The following is a 24,001-nucleotide window of genomic DNA, read 5'->3' on the forward strand; positions in this document are numbered from 1 at the left end:
AAGTCATACATGTAAGGTAACAGGCATGACTAAATACCTCAAACTTTACTCAAAGTCTTGAGAAATATATGTCCAAAAATTGCCAAATATTAGGATAACCATAATATTCAATTCTTAAATATAGCCATGAAATGAATATAAAATTACTCTGTATGATAAATATCACTAGAATGTAAGCCTGGAGAAGGAAATGAGTGTAATGTGTCTTTATCATTATCATCATAAGCACCTGCAATTGTGCCTTATAAAGAGTAGACCCTTAACAAATAAATGGGAGAACAAATTTGATAAACACTGTGTACATTAAAAAATAAAGCTAGATGTGAATTGTGAAGAGTATGTAAAAAAAAATACCAAAAATAAAAGAATAAATTTACTAGTGGGAAAATGACTGTATAAGGAATTCTAAATAGTAACTCAAAAAATAATTTAAATTTATCTTGGTAATCTTTAAACAGTTACTTAACTTTTAATAAACCAACTTTTGAAGTTATCATTAATGTTTAATAATATTTAATCATTTTTTGCATATTTACTTTGAATTCCTAATATCAAAGTAAATAGCATTTCAGAGAAAATTATGATGAAATAAAGGTGAATACATAGTATACTTGTTAACATACACTGGATTCATATTAGAATCTGCTTCAGAGGCTTGAGCTACTAGTAGAAAAAGAACACACACAAGTCATTTCATATTAAACTTTTTATTAAAACTGAGTCTTTACAATATATTTAAAATGACATGTTCCACAGACAAATATTTAAGAAAAAAATTTTTAATGTATAATTATTGGCATACAAATTTAAGAACATAGTTAAAACTAAGCTAAATATTTATATGTATATATATGTATATATATATCCAAATTCATATGAATGCTCTGGAACACCTGAGTTTTAAGTTGTTGGTTTTCCAGATAGTGTGAAACACTTTTCGTCCACTTTAGAAAGGACCCAGCCCATCCAGAAAGAATAACTTTGGTTAACCTTGGTTATCTCCCAAAGATCACAGAGAAGTCTTCAATGCGATTACGATTTATCTTCAGAGGCTTCTTCCAAGTGGAGATCTGTCTGTGATGTAAGGAAGGATTCCCATGTAGCAAGGCACTAAATGATGGAAACACACCATGAGGAGGTCAACAGTAGTTCACTTTTACTGTTAGAAGGATTAATAAATCCTTACGTATCTGTTCCTATAGCAATCTGCCCTACTCCTCTCTCCCATAGGCTTGCCAGGATCCCTGTCATTTTCTACATATTTTAATTCTTAATGAGGGAAACTGTTGCTAAATAAGAGGAAAACATAAAAGGTTAAAAAATTAGCAAGGATTAGTTTGCTGAAATAATCCACTATTCCCCCATTGTCAGGATAGAAAACAGATCTATAATAAATTGTAGAGGGAAAGATGGACCATTTGGATCTGAGGGGGCAGGCATTAAGCATCTAGACAGAGGAGTAGTGATACAAGCATGGCTTAATCAGATTTGAATCCTACTATATCAAGTGTGAGTTTGTGCAAGTTGATTAATCTCTATTATAGTTTCTTCAGCTATAAATTAGGTTAATGGCAATACTTACCACTAAAGCAATCGTGAAAATTAAATTTACAAAACCTGTATAAATCTCTATGCAGAATGTCTGGCTCAAAGTAAGTATTCAAAAAATTAGCAATGATTATATTATGATGGTCTGCTGGGACTAGGTGGTGAGATAGTCATTAATGTGCCCAGGAAACAAATCAAGGTGACCTAATTGATATCTACAGAACAAAAGAGAATATGTATTTTTTTCCATGTGCATATAAAACATTTACCAAAACACACCATATTCCAGGTTATACAAGACATCTCAATAAATTTAAAAAGAATCAAGTCATATGAGGTTTGTTCTCTGAACATAATGAAATTAACTTAGAAATCAGCAACTGAAAGATATCTGAAAAATCCCCAAATATTTGAGATCTAAACAGGACACTTATAAATAAGCCCTGTGTCAAAGAAGAAATCAAAAGGTAATCTAGAAAGTATTTTATTTTAAACTGAATGAAAATGAAAATACAATGTATAAAAAATTTTGGAATGCCACTGAAGTAGTACATAAAGAGAAATCTATACCACTAAACACCTTCATTAGAAAAGAAGAAAGGGTTTTAAATGACTTCAGTTTCCATCTTAAAATCTAAAAAAGAACAAATTATAACCAAAGTAAGCAGCAGAAGAAAAAAAAACAGAAAAGATAGAAGTGTGAATCAATGAAAGAGAAAAACAATGAAACCAAACATTGAATCTTTGAGAAGATTAATAAAATTGATCAACTTTTAGCTGGACTGTTCATAAAAGAAGAAAGATGACACAAATTACCAACTGTTAGGAATGAGAGAGGTGGCATCCCTTTAAATTCTACTGCAGGAAAAAAAGAAAATATTATTGAAAACTTTATACCTATACATTTGAGAACTTAAATGAAACCAATGAAAAGATACAAACTACCAAAACTCACTCTAGAAAAAATAGATAATTCAAATGAATTTGAATTTGTTGTTAAATATCTTTCCACAAAGAACACTTCAGGCCCAAATGGCTTCACCAGTGAATTCTACCAAAAACTTAAGGAAGAATCATACTAATTCTACACAAACTCTTCCAGAGAACTGAAGAGAAAGGAATGCTTTCCAACTTACCAAAGACATTACAAAAGAACAAAACTACAGACCACTATCCCTCATAAACATAGATGCAAAAATTATAAGCAAAATTTTAGCAAATCAAATCCAGCAATCTATAGAAAGAATTACATTTCATGACCAAATGGAGTTTATCCCAGGAGTGTAAGATTGGATTAATGTTTAACTATCAATCAATGTAACTGACTGTATTAAAAGTAATTTATTATCATCTCAATAGACATGGAAAGACATTTGTCAAATTACAACGTCCATTTCTTACTTTAAAAAAAAAAATCTCAACAAATTAGGAACAGATGGGAATTTCCACAACTTGAGGAAGAACATCTACAAAATACCTACAATTAACATCATATGGAGAAATGCATTAAATATTAGCAGTTATTAGTATTTTATTTCTTTTCAATGCCAAGAAAAAAATTTTAATTCAGCTTTATAGATACTCAAAATCTCCTTCACCAACTTTTGAGTATAAAAAAGAAGGAAATACAAAAATACCTAAATACAGATAATGTTTAAAAATCTATCCACAACATTTACAAAACAATGAAAACTATGAACTGGGATTGAAGGGCTGATAGAGAACCATGGTTCACCTTTGGAAAGAGCCCTGTTTCCCTTGTGAACCTGATTTCTGGCCTCTTCTGCAAATCCATACGTTATCTACTATCTGGTAACCCTGCAGGGCAGCCCAAAGCAATTACTGCTTTCAGGAGATATCATATCTTTTTGATAACTCTGCCAAACTATCATTTAAAGAATCTTTGAACATATTCAAGGTAAAATTCAAAATAAAAATCTGAGCAGTCTGCTCTATTTAGAATTCCTGTCAAATAAGGGATCCAAATTGCACCAAAGATGGTATTAATCCTAATGTGATGAAACTTCTATCATTGTCATATTCTTCAACTCTCCTAGTTTAATGTCTAAGGAAGATCAGCCCTCCATGCTGATTAGTGTTGTGAAGTAACATTTTCATTTCTAAAGCAAATCCTAAAAATGACAGTGAGACACGGTAAAAGAAACAAATTAGCTACTTAACTATCTCCTTACCATCCACCATACGAAAGGTAGAAAAACAATTTATGTATTCTGAAATACAGATTATAGAACACTAGCACAGAAAATCAAGAGAAGTATCATGACAACGGCTGAATATCTATATGAATACTTGGTCAGGCATTATAATGGTTGTTTTATCACATATTACCTTCTTTAAACCTCACAATGACTACTATGAATCTTATTTTATAGATGAGAAAGCTGAGGATCAAATGGTTAAGTATGTCTGTGATATTACAAACCTGATAAGAGGTATAGCCATTCATCAGCAAATGGAAAATAACCAATCTCTTGAATGACCACCAGGATACATTTAATAAGTCACTGGCCCATCAAGATGAGACCCCTTTCTTTTACATAGTGGAAGAAGGACCATTTTGGAGGGCAGGTGAGTAAAAAAAATGCATAATTGCAGGGGGATCAACTTTTTTTTTTAAAATAAATTTACTTATTTATTTTGGTTGCATTGGGTCTTTGTTGCTGCGTGCGGGCTTTCTCTAGTTGCGGCGAGTGGGGGCTACTCTTCGTTGAGGTTCGCGGGCTTCTCATTGTGGTGGCTTCTCTTGTTGCGAAGCACGGGCTCTAGGTGCATGGGCTTCAGTAGTTGTGGTGTGTGGGGTCAGTGGCTGTAGCGCACGGGCTTAGTTGCTCTGCGGCATGTGGGATCTTCCTGGACCAGGGCTCGAACCCGTGTCCCCTGCACTGGCAGGCAGATTCTTAACCACTGCGCCACCAGGGAAGTCCCAGGGGAATCAACTTTTAGGAAGGAGTATATATGCAGGTTGAGTGTGTAGAAATTGATTCCTTACATACCTCTTGGAAATTTTTATGTATTTCCCGGAGTATGTATACCCTTTGAAGATGACTGAATTAATACACGCCAAGCATATAGTAAGTGCTCAGTAAATGCAGAGACCATAGAGAAGAAATGTACTTTACTACTGATGCAAATATGCTGCTCATCATAAACACTGCATTTTTCAAACTGAATATTAATCAATTGACATCCTGGCTTCTATTGACCTCTAAATTTGTTAATGTTAAGTTTTGCAATGAAAGCCTGATCCCCACTCAGGTTGCTGACCATCAGATTTCTGCTACAAAACTGAGGACATGCTCTGAACTGTGTAGCTCCTGAAACTACCAATCCTCTTTTGGAATTTTGATAGCAGATTTTCTTACTAACTAAATATGTTAACTGCCTCCTCCTGCCAATGTTTAATATTAACCTATTACCTGATATGTTGCTCATTTACCCAGTTAATGTACATAAATCTATTTTAAAATAATGAATGATAATCTCTACAACTCCTTAAATCTTTTTACTCTTTCTTGCTTTTCTTGGATTTTTGAGTATGAAAAACTAAATAAAAACTCAAGAAATGGATTGTTTATACCACATAAATAGTTTAGTTCAGTATTCACTGCATCCAGGACTGTGATAATTGGAGGATATAAAGAATCATCAAAACGACAACAAAAAGAAATCTCAAAATCTAGTGTGAAACTTCCTTATAATTGTAAATTATATTTTTAAAAAATGTATTTCTGCAGACTTCCTTGGTGGTGCAGTGGTTAAGAATCCGCCTGCCAATGCAGGTGACATGGGTTCAATCCTTGGTCTGGGAAGATCCTTCGTGCCATGGAGCAACTGAATCCAGGTGCCACAACTACTGAGCCTGTGCTCTAGAGCCTGCGAGACACAACTACTGAGCCCACTTGCCACAACTACTGAAGCCCGTGTGCCTAGAGCCCGCGCTCTGCAACAAGAGAAGCCACCCAATGAGAAGCCCACACACCGCAACGAAGAGTAGCCCTTGCTCACTGCAACTAGAGAAAGCCCGCGTGCAGCAATGAAGACCCAACGCAGCCAAAAATAAATAAATAAAATAAATAAATTTATTTAAAAAAAGAAGAAGAAAAAGATGTTAAAACAATTATTTGAAAAAAATGTATTTCTGTTATTTGGTTTCTCACTGTTTTCTATCAAGGAATTGACTTTTTCCCCACTTTTAAATCATTATAATTAGTAAAGCAAACTAATATCAAAATTAGAGTAACCATCAAAAATACCCAGTGTCACGGGTGGCCTGACCTTTAATCATACCCATCAGCTCATTCTAGTTTTAGATTTTCATATTGTCATAAGAAAATCAGCAACAATTCCACTTTTAGTTGAATAATGTGTCATAATTTTCCATACACATTATTTTATTTGATACAACAGTACTTTGACAAACTCAAGTAATTGCATCTTATAGTTAAGGGAACTGTGATCCATTGAGTCCAGCACTCTTTTCTAGTGCCCCACGCTTCCACTGCAGTAAAAGTTAAGTCCATAAGTATGTTGAACATATTTATTGGCAGGATGTTGGGCGACCAGAAAGCAAGTTGATCATGAATCCTCATAAACTGAGAATGCAGTGCACACTTTTTTCCAGGTGGCTCCAGTTTGTAGACAAAGACCAAAAACTGTAGCTTCTCTATGAAGGGCAGGACTGGGAAAGAGGCTGTACAGTTAGAAAAGTGAGCCAGAACTAGGGCAAACAGGGCTGACAGGTAAACAAAAGCCCTTTTGTCCCAAAACACATTCTTAAAAATTTCTCAAATACATGGACAGAATATTTAGAAAATAAGTTTTAATTCCAAAACTCTTCTTGAAAGTAAATCTCTTGCTACCCCAGTAAAGTAGTGATGACATTTTGCCATTAGAAAAGGTAAATGTCTCTTTAGTTCTCATAAGTAGGTAGTGATCCCACAAGCAGATGTGATCAAGTTTTCTAAAGAATGAATGATAACAAAAATGGTGTTTCTGTAGATATAGCTTCCAATGAAAACTTCCACATTTAAGAATCAATATTTTCTCAAGATGGTGGGATATGAGGAGGTTCTGTTCCACAGTCTGACTTCAGGCAAATCTTTTCATTTCTCTGGGCCTATTCGCCCATTCATAGAATAGGGGGGTTGGACCATGTGTGTCCATTAACTTTCATCCTAGAACCTAAAGTGGCCAACACAAAAATAAACAAATGCAACCTAATTATTAACTTAAAAGCTTTTGCACAGCAAAGGAAACCATAAACAAAACGAAAAGACAACCTACAGAATGGGAGAAAATATTTGCAAATGATGCAACCGACAAGGGAATAATCTCCAAAATATACAAACAGCTCATACAGCTCGGTATCAAAAAAACAAACAACCCAATCAAAAAAGGGGCAGACCGGAGATCTAAATAGACATTTCCCTAAAGAAGACATACAGATGGCCAAAAGGCACATGAAAAGATGCTCATTATCACTAATTATAATTAGAGAAACGCAAATCAAAACTACAGTGAGGTATCACCTCACACCAGTCAGAATGGCCATCATCAAAAAGTCTACAAATAATAAATGCTGGAGAGGGTGTGGAAAAAAGGGAACCCTCCTACCCTGTTGGTGGGAATGTAAATTGGTATAGCCACTATGAAGAACAGTATGGAGGTTCCTTAAAAAACTAAAAATAGAGCTACCATATGATCCTGCAATCCCACTCCTGGGCATATATTTGGAGAAAGCCATAATTCAAAAAGATACATGCACCCTAATGTTCACTGCAGCACTATTTACAAGAGCTAAGACATGGAAGCAACCTAAATGTCCACTGACAGACGAACAGATAAAGAAGATGTGGTATATATACACAATGGAATATTACTCAGCCATAAAAAAGAATGAAATAATGCCATGTGCAGTAACATGGATGGACCTAGAGACTATCATACTAAGTAAAATAAGCCAGACAGAGAAAGACAAATATCATATGATATTGCTTATATATGGAATCTTAAAAAAAAAAAAGATACAAATAAACTTATATACAAAACAGAAATAGACCCACAGACATAGAAGACCAACTTATGGTTACCAAAGGGGAAAGCGGTGGGGAGGTTGGATAAATTAGGAGTTTGGGAATAACATACACACATTACCATATATAAAATAGATAACCACCAAGGACCTACTGCATAGCACAGGGAACTATACTCAATATTTTGTAACAGCCTATAACGGAAGATAATCTGAAAAAAAATAGATATATACGTATGTATAACTGAATCACTTTGCTGTACACCTGAAACTAACACAACATTGTAAATCAACTATACTTAAATAAAAATTTAAAAAATGAAAAGAAAGTGTTGGCAAATGAGATCACATACAGTTTGTAAATATGCCTTGCTCTATTTGGCTTGACACAGTGTGGAAAGGCATCAAATATAACATTTTACCTCTCCCCTCTGTATTTGATATTTATAAGGTAATTGTCACTATAAATAATTTCCAAAGGTAAGATTCAGAAATACATGAGAAATATTTTCAATTAGTACTACTGCTATTATTACTACTAATAGTTTACATTTATCAAAACCTTATTATGTGCTAGGCACTGCATTCAGAACTTAACATATATTTTACTTATTTATTTACTTATCTATCCAGCAGCTTTCAAACATATTTTCTATATTGGCTATTTCGGGCTCAAGTAAAATAAGTAGTGGCTTAAGGGATAAACTAGTTGAGATTCCTGGAAAGGTATTTATGAGTATAAAAGCTTCAAAATGATTTACTTTTAGTGACTTACTGGGAATATTAAATTTTGCTTCTAAGACTTTCCTTTCATCTTTCTTTATTCCATTATATACACACATACATATGTGTACATATATATTTTAATACCAAATAAAACTGATGTATATACTATTATTTTTAGCACTTTATAGATAAGGATGCTGAGGTCCACTGAAATAACGAAAAGTCTTCAAGGTCTCTGAGCTTAAAGTCACAAGTTATGCCTGTCCAAAGCTCTTAGCCACCAGGTGGTAATGCCAACATAAAGTTTGATATCTCCATAGGTAATGCTACCACCCTGTTCATGGAACAGCTAATAGAAAACCTAGTCTCATCCAAATTATCACATAAGTCAAATTAATAAAATATTATCTATATATCTCTGCTAATAAAGTAAAATAACCATATATTTGCCTAAAACAATAACAATGATATCTATTATTGTAAAATGTAATAAAAGCCAAACCTTACCATGTACCCCTTTTTAAACCAGAAATTTCCATATTAAGTCAAAGTTGTTGTGCTTCTAGTTTTCCTACTAATCTAAAAGTATCTTTTAGACAGTGCCATAATAATTGCATCTCTCTTAATAAACTAAAACTGAGAAATATGACTGAGTGTCCTTTACGTACTTTAATGCTATCTCAAATGGTCTTGGGCACAGACGACATCATCTACATTTGAGGAAACACTGAAGCTCAAATACGTAAACATCTCCATACTAGGCCAATATCACTGCAAAATAAATTACATTATAAAAATTGTAGGCCATGCCTAAAATGAGGGCAACGGAGTGTGTAACATTTTAGTAGTTGTTTTTTTTTATCATCTAAACCTAAGATCCAAACAGTAATGAAAACTTTCAGGAGCTGCATATTTAAACATTTTTCTGAAATGTAATCAATCCAGAAAGAAATTAGAGATTATGTTACAAATGGAAAGCAACTTCTATTATTTTGCAATGGCTCAAAATTATTCATTAAATTTCATTTTTGAAAAAGTCTAAATTCAGAATAACCTGCCAACTTATAATTTGAGAAATGTCAATAACTTCAAAATAACAAGATTTGCATATTTTTTCTAAAATTACTTTTACATATCTCTCAAGAATATAAGTAATAAGTTTGGATTTGTAAATACTGCAAATACTTCAATGGCTGCAACAGAGTGAACGCAAAAAACTCATTAGCTACAAACGCCATCTTGTGGTCCATTTAAAAAATAATTTTGTAGTATTAATCTGTAGATCTCTAACTCAAGATCTGCTAAAGATAGAAAAAGCCTTAGATACGAATAACTCCATTCCTGTCATTTTTACATGTGGAAAAATTGGGGCTCCAAAAGATCTAATACATTGGAAATCTTTATAGAAAGAATTAATACGAGAGCCAAATTTTCATATATTTTCAACTCATACTTTTCTATACCATATCACCATTGTTTTTTAGCAATAACAAACCAATTACATGAAGTTTGTCCAGTTTAGTACCCCAGACACTTCAAACACCAAGCTTATCTGTGTTTGTTTATCATACATGGAAAGACAACAAGCTAAAAAGAAGAGCACATTTACTTTCGGATTACTGGAAAATTATCAAGGCACAGCTATGATGTTTAACTACATTATTTTAAAGCATTTCACACATGTTTTCTAATCTTATTCTTCTAAGGACCTGTGAGGGATGTGTGTAGATAGGGGGTGGAGGAAGATGAGGACCATCAGTACCACTTTTTGACAGATTAGAAAACTGGGTATAGAGAAGATATGATGAAGATTTTACAATTAGTGGCAGGCACTCTGATATCCAACTTTAATTTTTTTCATTAGTAAACCCACCTTCTTTTTTCAAGATGTTACATCATGCAGTGTGTGCATGTGTGTTTTAAATCATTTCTTCCTTTTCTTTACAGGAACTATATATTGGTCCATAGTATATAGTCTGTCATTTATGAAGAACAATAAGATGAAAATTCTTAACTCAGAATCTAGATAATTTTAGAAATTATTTCATTATCATATGTAATCACCTATTCAAGTATTTGATAAACTTAACTACAGAAAAAGTTATCTAATCCAAAGGGTGGGAAGAGGCACAGACTGTCTATGCTATGGCATAACTGTCTCTTTTACAATTAAGCTCAACTTCGCTTGTACAGATAATTGAGAAATAACTATCTCACAGAATATGAGAGACTGGTGAAAATGTTTTTAATAGAAGTTTTTAAGAAAGCAGAAACCTGCAAAACAACAAAAGCTTTAAAATTACATAAACTATAATAAAAGATGTACACAGTTATGTGGAAACATGACCTATAGCTATGGCTTTGGAATATGCAATTCAGAATAGAAATCATCACTTAATAAAACAACAAAATAGTTAATTACATAATACTTTAGAATTCTAAAAATGATAAACACTCGATTTTTAAGATTTCCTTAGAAGTAAATAAAAGTCAGACCTTGGTGCATTTAAACTGAATTCTATAATTAACTGTGCTTTATATACATTATAATACTTGAATATTAATCAGATTATAAATGTTTAAATGAGAAAAGACACTACCTACGTTAAGTGTAAGAGATGAACAGACTCTTAGAAAACAGAAGGAACTTTAGAGCAGCGCTTCTCAGACTATCTGCGATGATGAATAAGTCTTTTTCTTTCAATCTGCTGAGGACCATTAAGTGATCCTACTGAGCTGACTAGTTTGTACTTCATGCCACAAGAAATCACCACAAAAGCTGGATAATACTCTAATTGGCCTATACCTTATTCAACAAGAGTCTAATAATCACCTACTTGGATGCCATGACAATGTCTAATTGCTATAGAAGATTTCAGCTGATTACTTTTAGGTTCTGAATCTATCATGTTATAAATCTGTAATTAACAATTTATGAATTGGGCATTAGTCCATACTTTAAGTAGCATCACTTTAGAGATCAACATAATTACCCAAAATTTCCTAAACTGTGTTCCATGACAGGCTAATCCTATAAGAAGAAATGCTGATCTAGTCAAAGAAATTATGTCTTCAGATTCATAAACCATATAAGCACATAAAAGACTCTGAGAACTTTAGTAAAAACGCCTGTTTAACTTTAATTCAAACTTATTTGACTACAGAATCTATCTTTTCTTTCATGATTAACACCCATTAACATTACAAAAACTAATTTCCTATAAAATGCATTGAGAAATTCTAGTATAGACAGAATTGCTGATGTACATTATTCAACAATTGCTTAAAAACTCCCAGTGGCAGAGAACTTCTTTGCAATGCAATTTAATGTAATTTAGAGAATTTTAATACATAGGAAATAATTCCTTTTGTGAATTCAAATTATACAATTTCCAAAAGTTGGTGCTAGATATGTTTTCTGAAGCAACAATAAAACATGTACTCCTTCCACGACTGCCCTCCAAATACCTTTCTTCTTTTCCAATTCCTTCAATGAAGATGCATTTCTTAGACCACTATCACCATGATAACCTTATTCTGATTACATCTTAGTTTGCCAATATTACTATCAAAATGCATCATCAGGTCTGAATTCAGTATTTTGAATAGCTACTAAAGAATGGAGATCATTATTTTGTTCTAATGTTTTTTAAGTCAAAAGTATCTTCTAATATAAAAAGATCTCAATATGACTCTTATGAAACTTAAGTTTTGAAAAAAGCAAATTTCAATGTGGTCACCAAGATAAAGACCTAGTAAATTAAATGACTTAACCTCTGCAAAGTATACTATCATTCTACATGCTGAAGATAATCTTATTGCAAAGTAATTTTGGCTTGAGTATAAGGATTCCTTGGGGGGGGGGGTGGTAGAACTAATTAGAAGTAGATTTACTACTTGGAATATGAAAGCAGGACCTTATCATCAATGTAGAGGATAACAATTAACCTTATCTGCTATGAAAGAGGAGCATTCATTTGTATCACTGAAAAGCTGTATCAAATTATTGAGATGTAAGTTTAAAAGGCAGTTAGCTACAACAGAAGTTTTTTAAGCCAAGTGGAACTGAAATTTACTGTCAAGAGCTCATATTTACCTAAACTTCTTCAGATGGTTTTACAATAAAAGCTCTAATGAACATTTTTATCAGTTTCCTAAGTATTTTCTAGAGACTATTTCAGACATTAATTCCATAAATGACTTCGGTGAACAAATAAATCTGAGATCTTAAACAAAGGTGAACAGATGTTTTTCCTAGGGAGTTTCTTAGAAACTTAAATGTGCTAAGATGCATTGCCAAACTTCTCCATAAAGTGAAACAGTATAACCTAAAAGGAAGGCACTTGGCTATGAAGCTGTCATACCCAATGACAGCCAAAGTAAAATCAATGGAAGCAAATGATTGTGTGATCAAGTATGTCCTTAAATATACAACAATTAGAGACCCAAAAAACTATGCCCTGGGACTTCCTCTGCCACTTGTAATAGTTGATTTAAAAAATTTATAAAATGTCTTTAATGTAGAGTTCCCTCAGCTCAATTTATAATTCTCACCTCTTCACTCATCCAGGATTCCTGGTACAATCTATCAAACTGAGAAGGCAGCTCTGCAGCCTCTGTGATAGCTATTCTCCATAGATGCCTCCCTCGCAACCAATCAACCAATGATAGAGGACCATAATAGCCTCCCATGAGCAATCCAAGCAAGTGTTTTATTGATGATTTTGTTTCCATAATCGATGGTGAAGCTTCTTATCAGACAGTGAGAATAAAAAGTTTTAGCCTTAGGATGACACAAGGTTATTCCATCTCTGTTTCCCTTGTTCTAATCATTATGACTGTGTACCTTTAGATTCTATTTGAAATAGGAATTGACTGCTCACCAAAAAAATGATCTCCATAGGATAAATGGTAAAGAGGACAAGATTAATCATTAAATAATCAGTAGTGTTGGTCTCTTTACTTAAAATACACAGGGAAAATCTCCTAGGTATTCAATGGATTGTCATTTAACAGCATTAAGAAGATGAAAACTTGGTGTTTTTCTTTTGATGAAGATGACCATCCCTAAATGAATTGGATGGTGCATTGAGAAGAGTAGTGTAATGCAGCCTGAATTTGCTAATCCAGACATTCAGGCTTCTAATGAGTGCCTCCCATTGAGTAAAAAAGTAAATAATGTGGACACAAGAACGTAATGAATTGGAAAATTTAGCTGGCATAAAAATGGTCAGGTTGAGTAAATATCTAAGCATCTTAGCCTCTCAAGCTGGTGTTGTGTTTACTTTCCAGGAAATCTATCCTACCCATTAATGGAAACCTACTGAATCCCCTAGGGTATATAATGTAGTTCTGAAACATTCTTCAAATAGTTCCAAAGATAGACTGTTATTTTCTGAAGGGCTGTTTTAGCACCATCAGATCTGTCTTCCTGGGTCCTAGGGATTAGGTCAGGTACCAGCTTTAGTAAATGTTACGAGGCATGACTGTAAAAAGAAAAGTACCCTGATATGGATTCAAAAATCCCTGTCCTAGATAACTTTGAATTATTCCAGCTCTAGCTAAATTCTTTATTCTTATGATTTGGAAAGGGAATTGAGACACAATAACCTTAAAGAAAGTATCTATTTACTCTGTGTCATCCTAAGAGACTGTCAATATAAAAATATAATTTAAATGGTTCAACATAGACCAACTTTTATGCCTCTCTCCCAACATTTAAAAGGAAAACTCAAAAACTACAGGTCATTCCTTAGGACCAAAATTATACTAAGCAACTACAGCTGGTTAAATCCTTAATCACTTCCATCCTTCTCTTTACAAGAAAGGCTGTTACAAAGAGTTGAGCAGTAGGAGGTGATTCTGTATGGTTCGTAGAAATTACAGAGGTTAACTATTTTGGAAACAGGTGTCATTGTTTCAGTATTTCCCAAAACCTTCTCTGGAGCTAATCTGAGTATTCACCTAGGAAAGAAAAGTAGCCCGCATTTCTCCTGGGTGAGCAGAAGTCGGTCGATCTTTCTCTACGTAAATCAGTTTAGAATAAAAGGCTTCATCTAGGGCTTTGTAAGCACTGCTTTTGGGCTGATAAAGGAAAGGCTTTGCAAGGGTCATTGTAAAAAGAACATGACAGCCTTCTCTTTTTGTGGCAATGGATAGCTAATGTTTTATTATCTCTTCAAATATACTGAATTTTAGTTACCTTTTATTTGTATTTGCCTAAATCTTGCAACTTATATTTTCATTCTCCTTGATGGAGAAAACAGGAGTGAAATAGAAATGAAGTAGTTCTGTTTTCTCAGTTTCCATAACATGGTTTCCATTAGACATTCACTTTACTAATTTTATTAGAGTTTATTAATTCCTAATTTTCTTGCTTCCAAAAGAGGCTCCTCACACCCACTTCCATTTGACTTTGGTACTATTTGGAAGTCATTCCATTTTTTTCCAAAACCTCACTTCTTCCTGAAATGTGCCCTCCCTGACACTGTTTCTCTGTATTCATCTCTGACTGTATCTCTTTACATCTTTGTCTTTCATAGTCCATGGTCCACAGATGTAATCATATCTGATTCTTTAACTGCTTCACTCCTTTTATTACTTTTTAGAATTGTTCATTTCTCTTATGTCATATTCTCTTTTTGAGTCTGTGATGTTGAAATTATACTTTTCTGTATTTTTTTCAAATCACTTCACTAAATTCTAGGCAATATGACTGAGAATGGCCAGGGTTTCCTTCCTTTGCTTTCCTTTGACCTCCCAGATTTTGAAAATGGTACTTTCTCCCCAAGTTTCTGTCATGTTACATTACAGTTACTCTTTGTTGGATGGAATTAGATCTAGAGAAACTATTCCCTCTAACTGTTCCTTTTAATTCATGTAGATGAACAGAAAGTCCATAATTTATCTGAGTCCCTATTTTTTAAAAAAGAACGAAATTTCAGACAGAAATCTAAATGCCACTCATCAGAATCTTGCTTAGCTGGCAGTTTTATAATCATTACCAATATAGATTAACCTCTTAAAGTCACACTGCTTGGGAGGTATCTTTACTTGGACCAGGGTGTTTTAAATATTCACAAAAATTTTAACAATGTTCCAAAGTATGTAGTGCACCACTTAATTTAAAACAAGCAACTCTTTTGCTAGAGTTTCTTTTACCATTCCCCAACGTAATAAGGAATACATTTCTAAATAAGAACAACTATACTTGAAGAACTTCTAGGACATTCAATGCTTATCTATTACTTACTTTGTAGAAGAACTGCTATGATACCTATTTTTAAAAATTTCTCTACTTTTTAAATGGTCCATATATAGCTGGACTTGGAATTTAGGAAAGCATTAGTTGTACTATTGATTTGGCTTGATGGTGAATGCTTGTAATGATTTTTTTTCTTCATTTATCTTAGAGAAAATGTCCTATACTATAATTGCTTTTCTGCTTCCTAGATGTCCATGTAGATACATATATTTTTATTATTCAGTAATGATAGAACCCTTCTATTAAGTCAGTTCATTACCATTCACGTAAAAAAAAAACTAATTTAAACATTCTTCCATTAAAAAAAGTAATACATTGGAAAGCTGTATCAATCAAGTGAAAAATACATATACTTATTATTCTTCCCTAAGGACAAGATTTAATTTTGAATTTGAATGTTGCTTAGCATAAGGTTTTGATGTTAATTGAATCTTAAATGAATGATTCTACATGAGGTAATTGACATTCTTAAATAAGACTGATAGCATTTGAAATGAAGCGACCTCTAACCTGGTTATTTCTTGAAATTCTTATCAAAAAATATTTTAAGTCTAGTGTTCATAATTATTTTTAATGGTATTATTTATGAGAGCAAAAAATTTACATAAATGCTTAATTATTAGTAGTTCTCTTCACTAATAAAGGTATATTAACATGATGTACTAGAAGATTATGTCGTTACATAGAAAAGTGTTTAAACAAATAAAAAATACAGAACTCAAAATAATACATATCCACTGTAATCATCATGACACAACTAAGTAACCATATGTTTTTATGTTGACACATTCGAAAACAACCATCAGAAATTTTAAAATATTTTTATCTGCATATAGCAAATTATTTTTCTATAATTGCATTTAAGTGTAGCCTTCTCTAGGAGATAAGGTTATGGGCATTCTTTATTTCCTCTTTATACATTTGTGTACTTAGATCTTGTTGTGTTTTTGCTTTTCATGTGCATGTATTAATTTTAAAACCAGAAAATGAGGCTCTGAAACAACGACTTCCATACATTAACTAATAATTCTAAAATAAACTGTGCAAAGAAACAAATTTTATTACTTCAAGTATTATATTCACTTAACTACAAACAGTTTTACTTGGCAAAAACTAACATTATGTGATCTTTTCATGATTATGATATTAAAATTAAACTTTCAAAGGGTATATTCTTTTAGTTTATAATACCTACCAAGGATTACTTCCTTTCAAATCCCTTCACCATCATCATAATCATCAGCATCAGTATCATCAATAACAATAGAAACTTACACTCTTTTGTACCTACTAAAGAACAATTAGAAAATGTCCACGTACTTTATCCAGCATGTCATATTTTATGGTTTCAGCATCCCTTCACATTTTAGCAAGAAATAATTTTCTTTGGTTATTTGGATACCAAGATACTTTGAAATTATTCACCTATGTTCAATTGGATTTTTGTTTTATTGTTTCATTATTCTTGTTTTTATAAAAAGACTCAAATTTATTCTTAGTTATTGGTCATATAGAACAAAATTGGGAATAGCTTCATTTCACCTACTCAGAGTTTATTTGGAGATACCTGTTTTATATTTGGTGTCAACTGTCTCCAAGTAAATTCGCACATCTAAGTATAACACTTCAATATGACAATAATTGGTTTCTGATACAGACCTATACCTCATACTTACAAACTGATTTTCCTCTGTCATTTTAATATTTAAATTTTAAGTTGTAAACAAACTGTGACCATTTTACTTCATAAAAGTCCAAAGGCAAATGTTTATACCCCATTTCTTCTATCACACTAGGAACAAACCCCTTTGGTGATTTATTTTTACAACTGTTGATGAAAACAGAAGTATTTCCATAATAATATGATTAAATTAAAAAGGGACTGGAAAGATTCTGAAACATTTCACTTCCTTGTATATCTGAGATATTCTGAAGTTAACAGATAACAGCAGACTGTTGCTGTTTCAGGCCACACAGTTTGCGTGTTAGTTAGGAAACCTTGATTATATAAGGGCCCCAATTTCCTGATTATGCTTGGACTGATGTGACAAATCAGTTAAGAGTTATTCACTTAGGAAAAAAGCCAATAAATAACTGGAGCTGTAGGGGGTCTTGTGAAGTTATAATAAAGAAAACCAGCGATTCCTCCAAATATATACATCTAAGATGCAGTACACTTGATATAATTTTAGCAACATGTAGAAATATAATTCATTTGGAGGAAAGGGTGAAAAATATACTGATATAAACTGCTGTGAAGAACAAAATTTGCAATATGGCAATATGGCACAGTGATGTTAATTTAACTATTTCTAATAAAACTGTATTTTGTATAAACTGCGTGCAACCTATGAGCATGACAAAAATATGTATTTATGTGACAGGTATAGTCAAAACTCAAACATTTCACTTGGAGTTCAATGGAATTGCCGTGAACATTTTCTCTTAAAAAAATTAAAAAACAAACTTAGAAAAGTTTTGCAGATTTTATCATTGAAAGGAAAACATAGGAGGTGCATTTGTCACATGACTTTTATAACCTAATATACTTATGTTTTATAATCACAATCACTTATAGCATACTGTATATCCTAATTTTCAAGGCATTTTCTTAAAAATTATTTCAATTAATTGTCATAACACTCCTATAAGGTCAGTGTGGACCGGTTCCACTGTAAAGGAGAGAGAAAGTTATTCTTGTGGATTTAAAGAGTTAAGTGGTAAAAAAAAGCCTATGTTGATAAATGTGCTTTATCCAACAGAAATATTTTAAATCATTGCAAAATCTGAGATTTATGGGAAATTCCTTTTAGAGACTTGAATTTACTTAAGGTTGTTAGTAGAATAAAAAAATAGGAGAGGTAGAAAATGATCTTTCCAATCCCACCTGCTAAAAAGAAAATCACTTGAATCTGTCCACTAATCTCTAGCCCACTGCCATGAAACCTCTATGTCAGTTCACATCTCTGTCTTCGTTGCTACGTTTTCTAACTAGGCTCAACATGTTTAGTTTTGTTCCACTCTGACCCATATAGCCAGTATGATCTTTCTAAAAGGCAAGTGCAATAGATATTGTCTCTTCCCTGCTGAAAAGTCTTCAATGGCATTCCCCATTTCCCTTAGAATGAAAAATAAAAGACAAAGCTTATAAGGCCCTCTTCAGCCTAAGAGCGTTCAGGACATACTAATGCAAAATATGACATGTTGGCATATTAAGATGAATGAGTTTGAGAATATGGCAGAAGCAGAAAGGTCACTTTGACCTTCTTCCAACCCTTATCTCACGAAGCAGGTCATAAAACCCTCATACAAGAGGTGGCCTCCTTATGCCCAGAGGAAAAAAGAAGCATCTTTACTCCAAAGACAAAGGGACACCGAGAAGACTCCTAACAAAAAGGACTTGCTAAATTCCCTCCAGTTTATTTCCCTTAACTCATACTCCTTAACCTACCCTACTTCTACACGACAGCCCACTCTTTATCAAACCTAGCATAGAAATACTCAGATCTGTTTCTTCTGGTCTAGATTTGCTCATGAAGGCTCCTGTACCACAAAGAACTTACATTAAATCAACATATATACTTTTCTCCTGTTAATTTATCTTTGTCAGTTTCATTTTCAGACCCAGCCAGGGATCCTAAGAGGGTGGAGGAAAATTTTTCCTCCTCTACAAGCCTCCTTTCTCAACTCAACACTACCTCCACGCCACCATTCTTCAAAAAGAACCTCAGTAGTTTGAACATGTACTCTCTCACTTCTCGTCTTTTCTCTGCCTGGAACTCTCTTACTCACATCTTTATCTGGCTACCTCTCATTCATCATTCATTAAGGTCTCAGCTTGAACACATCGTCTGAGGAATCTGCCTTTTTCCCTGCAATGTCTTTCTATCCTGGAACTTATTATACTTTATTATTATAACGTTTTGTTTTAATTGACTGTTTCTCTCATTGACTGTAACTACATGAGAAAGGGACCGTGTTTGTCTTGCATACTGTGGTCTCTCCAGGGCCCAGAACAGTGTCTGGTGGTAGTAGGGGCTCAAGTAATTCTTGTTGAATGAAAATATCAGTATCAGTTAGATAATCTTGCAAAATATAAAATATTTTAGTTTAAAGTACCTTTAAACTAGCAAGCACTATAGACTACAAAGTATAAAATAATTCTCTTAATGTATCAATTTTATATAGTCATTAATTCAGTCAGAGATAAGGTTAAAGATGTATGTTTAAAATATACCTTCCAGGAAAAGTATGTTCAGAATACGCTAGATGAATGGGAACTTCCCTGGTGGTCCAGTGGGTAAGACTCCGCACTCTCAGTGCAGGGGGCCGGTGATCGACCCCTGGTCGGGGAACTAGATTCCGCATGTATGCTGCAACTGAGAGTCCGCATGCCGCAACCAAGACCCAGCGCAGCCAAAATAAATAAGTAAATATTAAAAAAAAGGAAAGAAAATAACAAGAATGAAGTTGTACCCCTACCTCATACTATATAAAAAAAAAATTAACTCAAAATGGGTCAAATATCTCAATGTACGAATTAAAACTATAAAACTCTCAGAATATGCTAGATGAAGAAAGTGATAGCATAAAATTCATTTAAAATAATAACTACTTTGCAGAATTATTAGTTGTTCAAAAAAGGTAATCATTTGAAAAGCAAAATGTTGATTAGGCTCTTTCCTGAACTAAAAAATAAACAAAAAAAACAACTGAACTATAAACTAAACTGAACTAATGCTCCTTTTTTGATTTTTTGAATAGCTACAGAAGGCATGGTAGGGATGGCAGGGACATAACGTATAAGCCCTGAACTAATTTTCTGCTCATTCAAACCTTTGGTCCTTTCCTCATTTTGCAAACCCTTTTTAATACAAGAAAAAGAGAGGAAAAGGAAATAAGATAGGAGAATCATTAGGAAGCATGATCAAGTGCTTTTGAATTCAAATCCTTCCAAAACAAGAGACTGAGGGGAAAACAGACACAACAAAATGGTAGCATAATTCTTTCTCACATCAAGCTCAGCTCAAATTAGGTACTTGGGTATGCTGTGTAGGAAGGAAAACTTATCACCCTTCCTCCACCTAAACACATTTGTGTCAGTGGGTGGGTTTAGCGTTACTATATTGACTTGGCAACTCCACTGGCACTGAGCCACCAAAGAGGCTTCTGAATGTGACACTTGGTTCCTGAACAGACTCTTTCAACACAAGACATAGAAAGTAAGAGAGAGGATAACTTTTTAAAAATGATGCAATACCACATATCACTAATTACCTGTTCATAATAGTGGATATTCTCCTCAGCCATATCTGTAAATGCTGACTTGATATCATTTTGCATGTTCTGTTTCCATCTTTCCCAATCTGCTTTCAAGGCATTATTAGCGCACTCCACTTTATCTTCCAGTTTTCCAATCTCTTCCGTAAGCTGAATTAGATCACAAAGAGAGATCAATTGATCTATGTATTCCCGCCACTAAGTGAATTCTTAAAATCTAAGCTGAATATTATAAAAAACAGTTTAAGAAGAATACTTTTTTTGAAAAGTCACCAGTATTTACCCTGTATACTAACTAGTTAAAGTAAAGAGAACACTGGATTCAGAGATGTCAAGTAGAGTTCTAACATCTGCCACCAATTAGCACTTGACTTTACCTAAATCTCTCTAATCTTGGGCTTCAGGTCCACTATATATAAAGCAAAGGAAATTGGACTACAAGTTATTTCAAAATTCGTATGCAATAACTCTCTCATTACCATTGTTTGTGGTGAAAATACTTATGTTAAAAGATATGGTTTCTCATCTTCAGCTTTCCCTTCCTACTCCTCATTCTTCAGCTGTTTTTAGCAGAATGCTCAATTAACTGACATGTTATAACATACGTATAGATTATGTAGTCCAACCTGGAGGCCCCGGGGATTAACTTGCCACATTCCACTCAGCTGGTAACAGAGGCAGGTTTATATCACAAGACACCTGACACCTAGCCCACGCTCCATTAGACAGGCTGAGTGTGACAGTCACACCTCCTCCCCAACTTACCCACCAACCTTTGGGAATGGAACCCATCCATTTATTGCTTTATATTTAGCACATTTATATTTATATAAATTTTTTTATATTTATGCATATTTTATACACACATATTTATTCATATAGTCAGCATACATTTATTTATTAAATTCCTTCTCCATACCAGGCATTATTCTAGGACTTGGAGATTCAACAGTGAAGACAATAGACAAAAATCCCTGTTTTTACCAGAGCTGATATTCAACTGGGGAGAGACAAACCATAAGCAAGATAAATGAAATATGAACTATCATTTGATAATAAGTGTCAAAAAGAAAAATGAAGCAGAAAGGTAGATAGGGAGTGTAAGAATGATGCAATTTTAGATAAGATGGCTGGGGAAAGCCTAAATAAGAAACTGTCATTTGAATAAATATCTGAAGTTGATGTGAGAGTGAACCATGGGGTTCTTAGTAAGAAAAGCATTCCTGGCAGAGGAAGAAACAGGACAATGGCCTACAGGTGGAAGCATGCCTGGATGGTCCAAGAAGAATAAGGAGACCAGCATGGCTGTAGCAGGTGGCAGAGTTAAAAAAGAGGGACGCTCTTAGGAGATGAGGTCAGAGAAGCAGTGGGTGACCAGATCTTACTGAGCCATGGAGTCCATGGTAAGGATCTTAGGTTTTATTGAGTGAGACCCAAAGCCAGGGAGATTCAAGCAGAAATGACACCACCTCTCCCATGTTTTAAAAGGGGCATTATACGTTACCACTATTCCTTGGCTCCGAGTATTTGAAGGAGGCTATCATTTAAGAAGGTCCCCATTATAGACATGCTAAAATGTGAAAATGTATGTCTTAGAATCAAAAAAATGTTATTTTACTTCCAATGCTTGTTTGAAATATTCTTTTTATTCATTTGTCAATATTTTGCTGTGAAATTTCACTGCTGACTTTATTTCATTGCAGCCATATCTGCTTTTGTTTCCCTAAGAATAGACATTTGGTATTATATAAATCTTTTATTACCTATGGGAGATCTATTTCAGTAGTAAGGTTGGTTTTCATGTTTTGTGTGTGGCGGGAAGATGTGCTTTCTTTTTTCACTTTCTTATTTTGTTTGTAAACGATCTCAGTGAGGCCATTTATTACTTTATGGGTATGTATGACTCTTTGGGGTAATTATTTTGCTTAATCACAGAGAATTTGTCTAAAAGGATGTTAATGGGATTTCTCATGGTGGGCTGTGGATGCTGGGGAATAAGCTAAGGTAAAATTTTACTGACAGGTCAAACTCAAACAGGATCCGGAGAAAGCTCAGGGGCCGGTTACAAAACCTCGCTCCTCTGGGTTGTTGGATGGAATCTTGCCATTTTCACAGCCAGATGGAGATGACTAGAAAAGTGTCTTTTTTTTATATCTAGGATCAAGAGGTACCTACACCAACTGTAACTGCACTGTTTTTCTCCTCTGCTTAGGTTTTGCAGTCTGAAACTGCCATGCACTGGAGTGGAGTGGGATTACTGGCAAAGTTCTTTACTGAAAGTGGCTTCAGGAAACACAGTATCTAAATCATATATTCTATCTTCCTTCCCCTCCTGATGGAGCTTAAAATGGTGTCACTGCCATAAGGGATTGAAACAAAGTCTTCCCCTTTTCAATCTGCAACTCCCTCTCCTAAAAGCCCTCGTTAGTGGTAGTCAGTCTGGTTGGTGCCTCTGCTCTGGCCCAGAGCTACTGCATTCCTAAAGAAGTCCTGCCCTGTTCTCTGACTTCACGCCCACCTACAGAAAGAAGCTTTGTAGCCTGATCAGCATGGCACTGGGATGAAGACGACTAATGATAGGTTAGACTGATCGCAGACCCCACGTCTGTCTTTCACAAGCTGTGTGACACTGGGTAAGAGTACTTTTTGAAGCCCTAGTTTCTTCATCTGTAAAATGAATATAAAAATGACAGTACCTATCTCAAAGGGATTTTTATTAAAAATTGCCTGAGATAATGAACACATTCACTGATGTGCACAGTGCCTGACAATTTTTCTACTAAACGATATCTATTACTATCATCATTAGCACCACCATTACCACCATTACCACCACCATTACCACCATCATCATCAGTTGGTGAAATGGAAACTGATTCCCTCTCCTCTTCCAGTATTTTGGTCTCTGGAAATATACCATTCCTTTGCCAGGGTCTAGGTCTTAATTTCTAGTGCTATTTCTTGATTTATTCTCACCCGTGTAGAAGAGGATACATATGTTCTAAATATACATGATCAATTCTTGTCATTTTTTTGGAGGCTATATATATATACATATATACATATATATATATATATATATGTATATATATACACACACACACACACACATATATGTATATACTGACCAC

At 33.9% G+C, this 24,001-nt stretch overlaps 1 protein-coding gene across 7 annotated transcripts in view; it reads right to left on the bottom strand.

Annotated features, from left to right (window-relative positions):
* Positions 1-311: 311 nt before the first annotated feature.
* The window catches only part of SNX7 (sorting nexin 7), a 101,451-nt gene continuing 77,761 nt past the window's right edge, over positions 312-24,001 (bottom strand). For 3 of the 7 annotated variants that reach the window (XM_082477672.1, XM_082477668.1, XM_082477673.1), the window contains 2 exons: positions 20,868-21,020; positions 312-1,110 (listed from right to left, as the gene is read on the bottom strand). In XM_082477672.1, the coding sequence (XP_082333798.1) occupies positions 1,033-1,110; positions 20,868-21,020 (231 nt within the window). In that variant the 3' untranslated portion in view covers positions 312-1,032. The other 4 variants (XM_082477670.1, XM_082477671.1, XM_082477669.1 and 1 more) reach the window with 4 other exon arrangements.

Source organism: Balaenoptera physalus (assembly GCF_965194825.1).
Source record: "Balaenoptera physalus genome assembly, chromosome: 1".
Taxonomy (NCBI): Eukaryota; Metazoa; Chordata; class Mammalia; order Artiodactyla; family Balaenopteridae; genus Balaenoptera; species Balaenoptera physalus.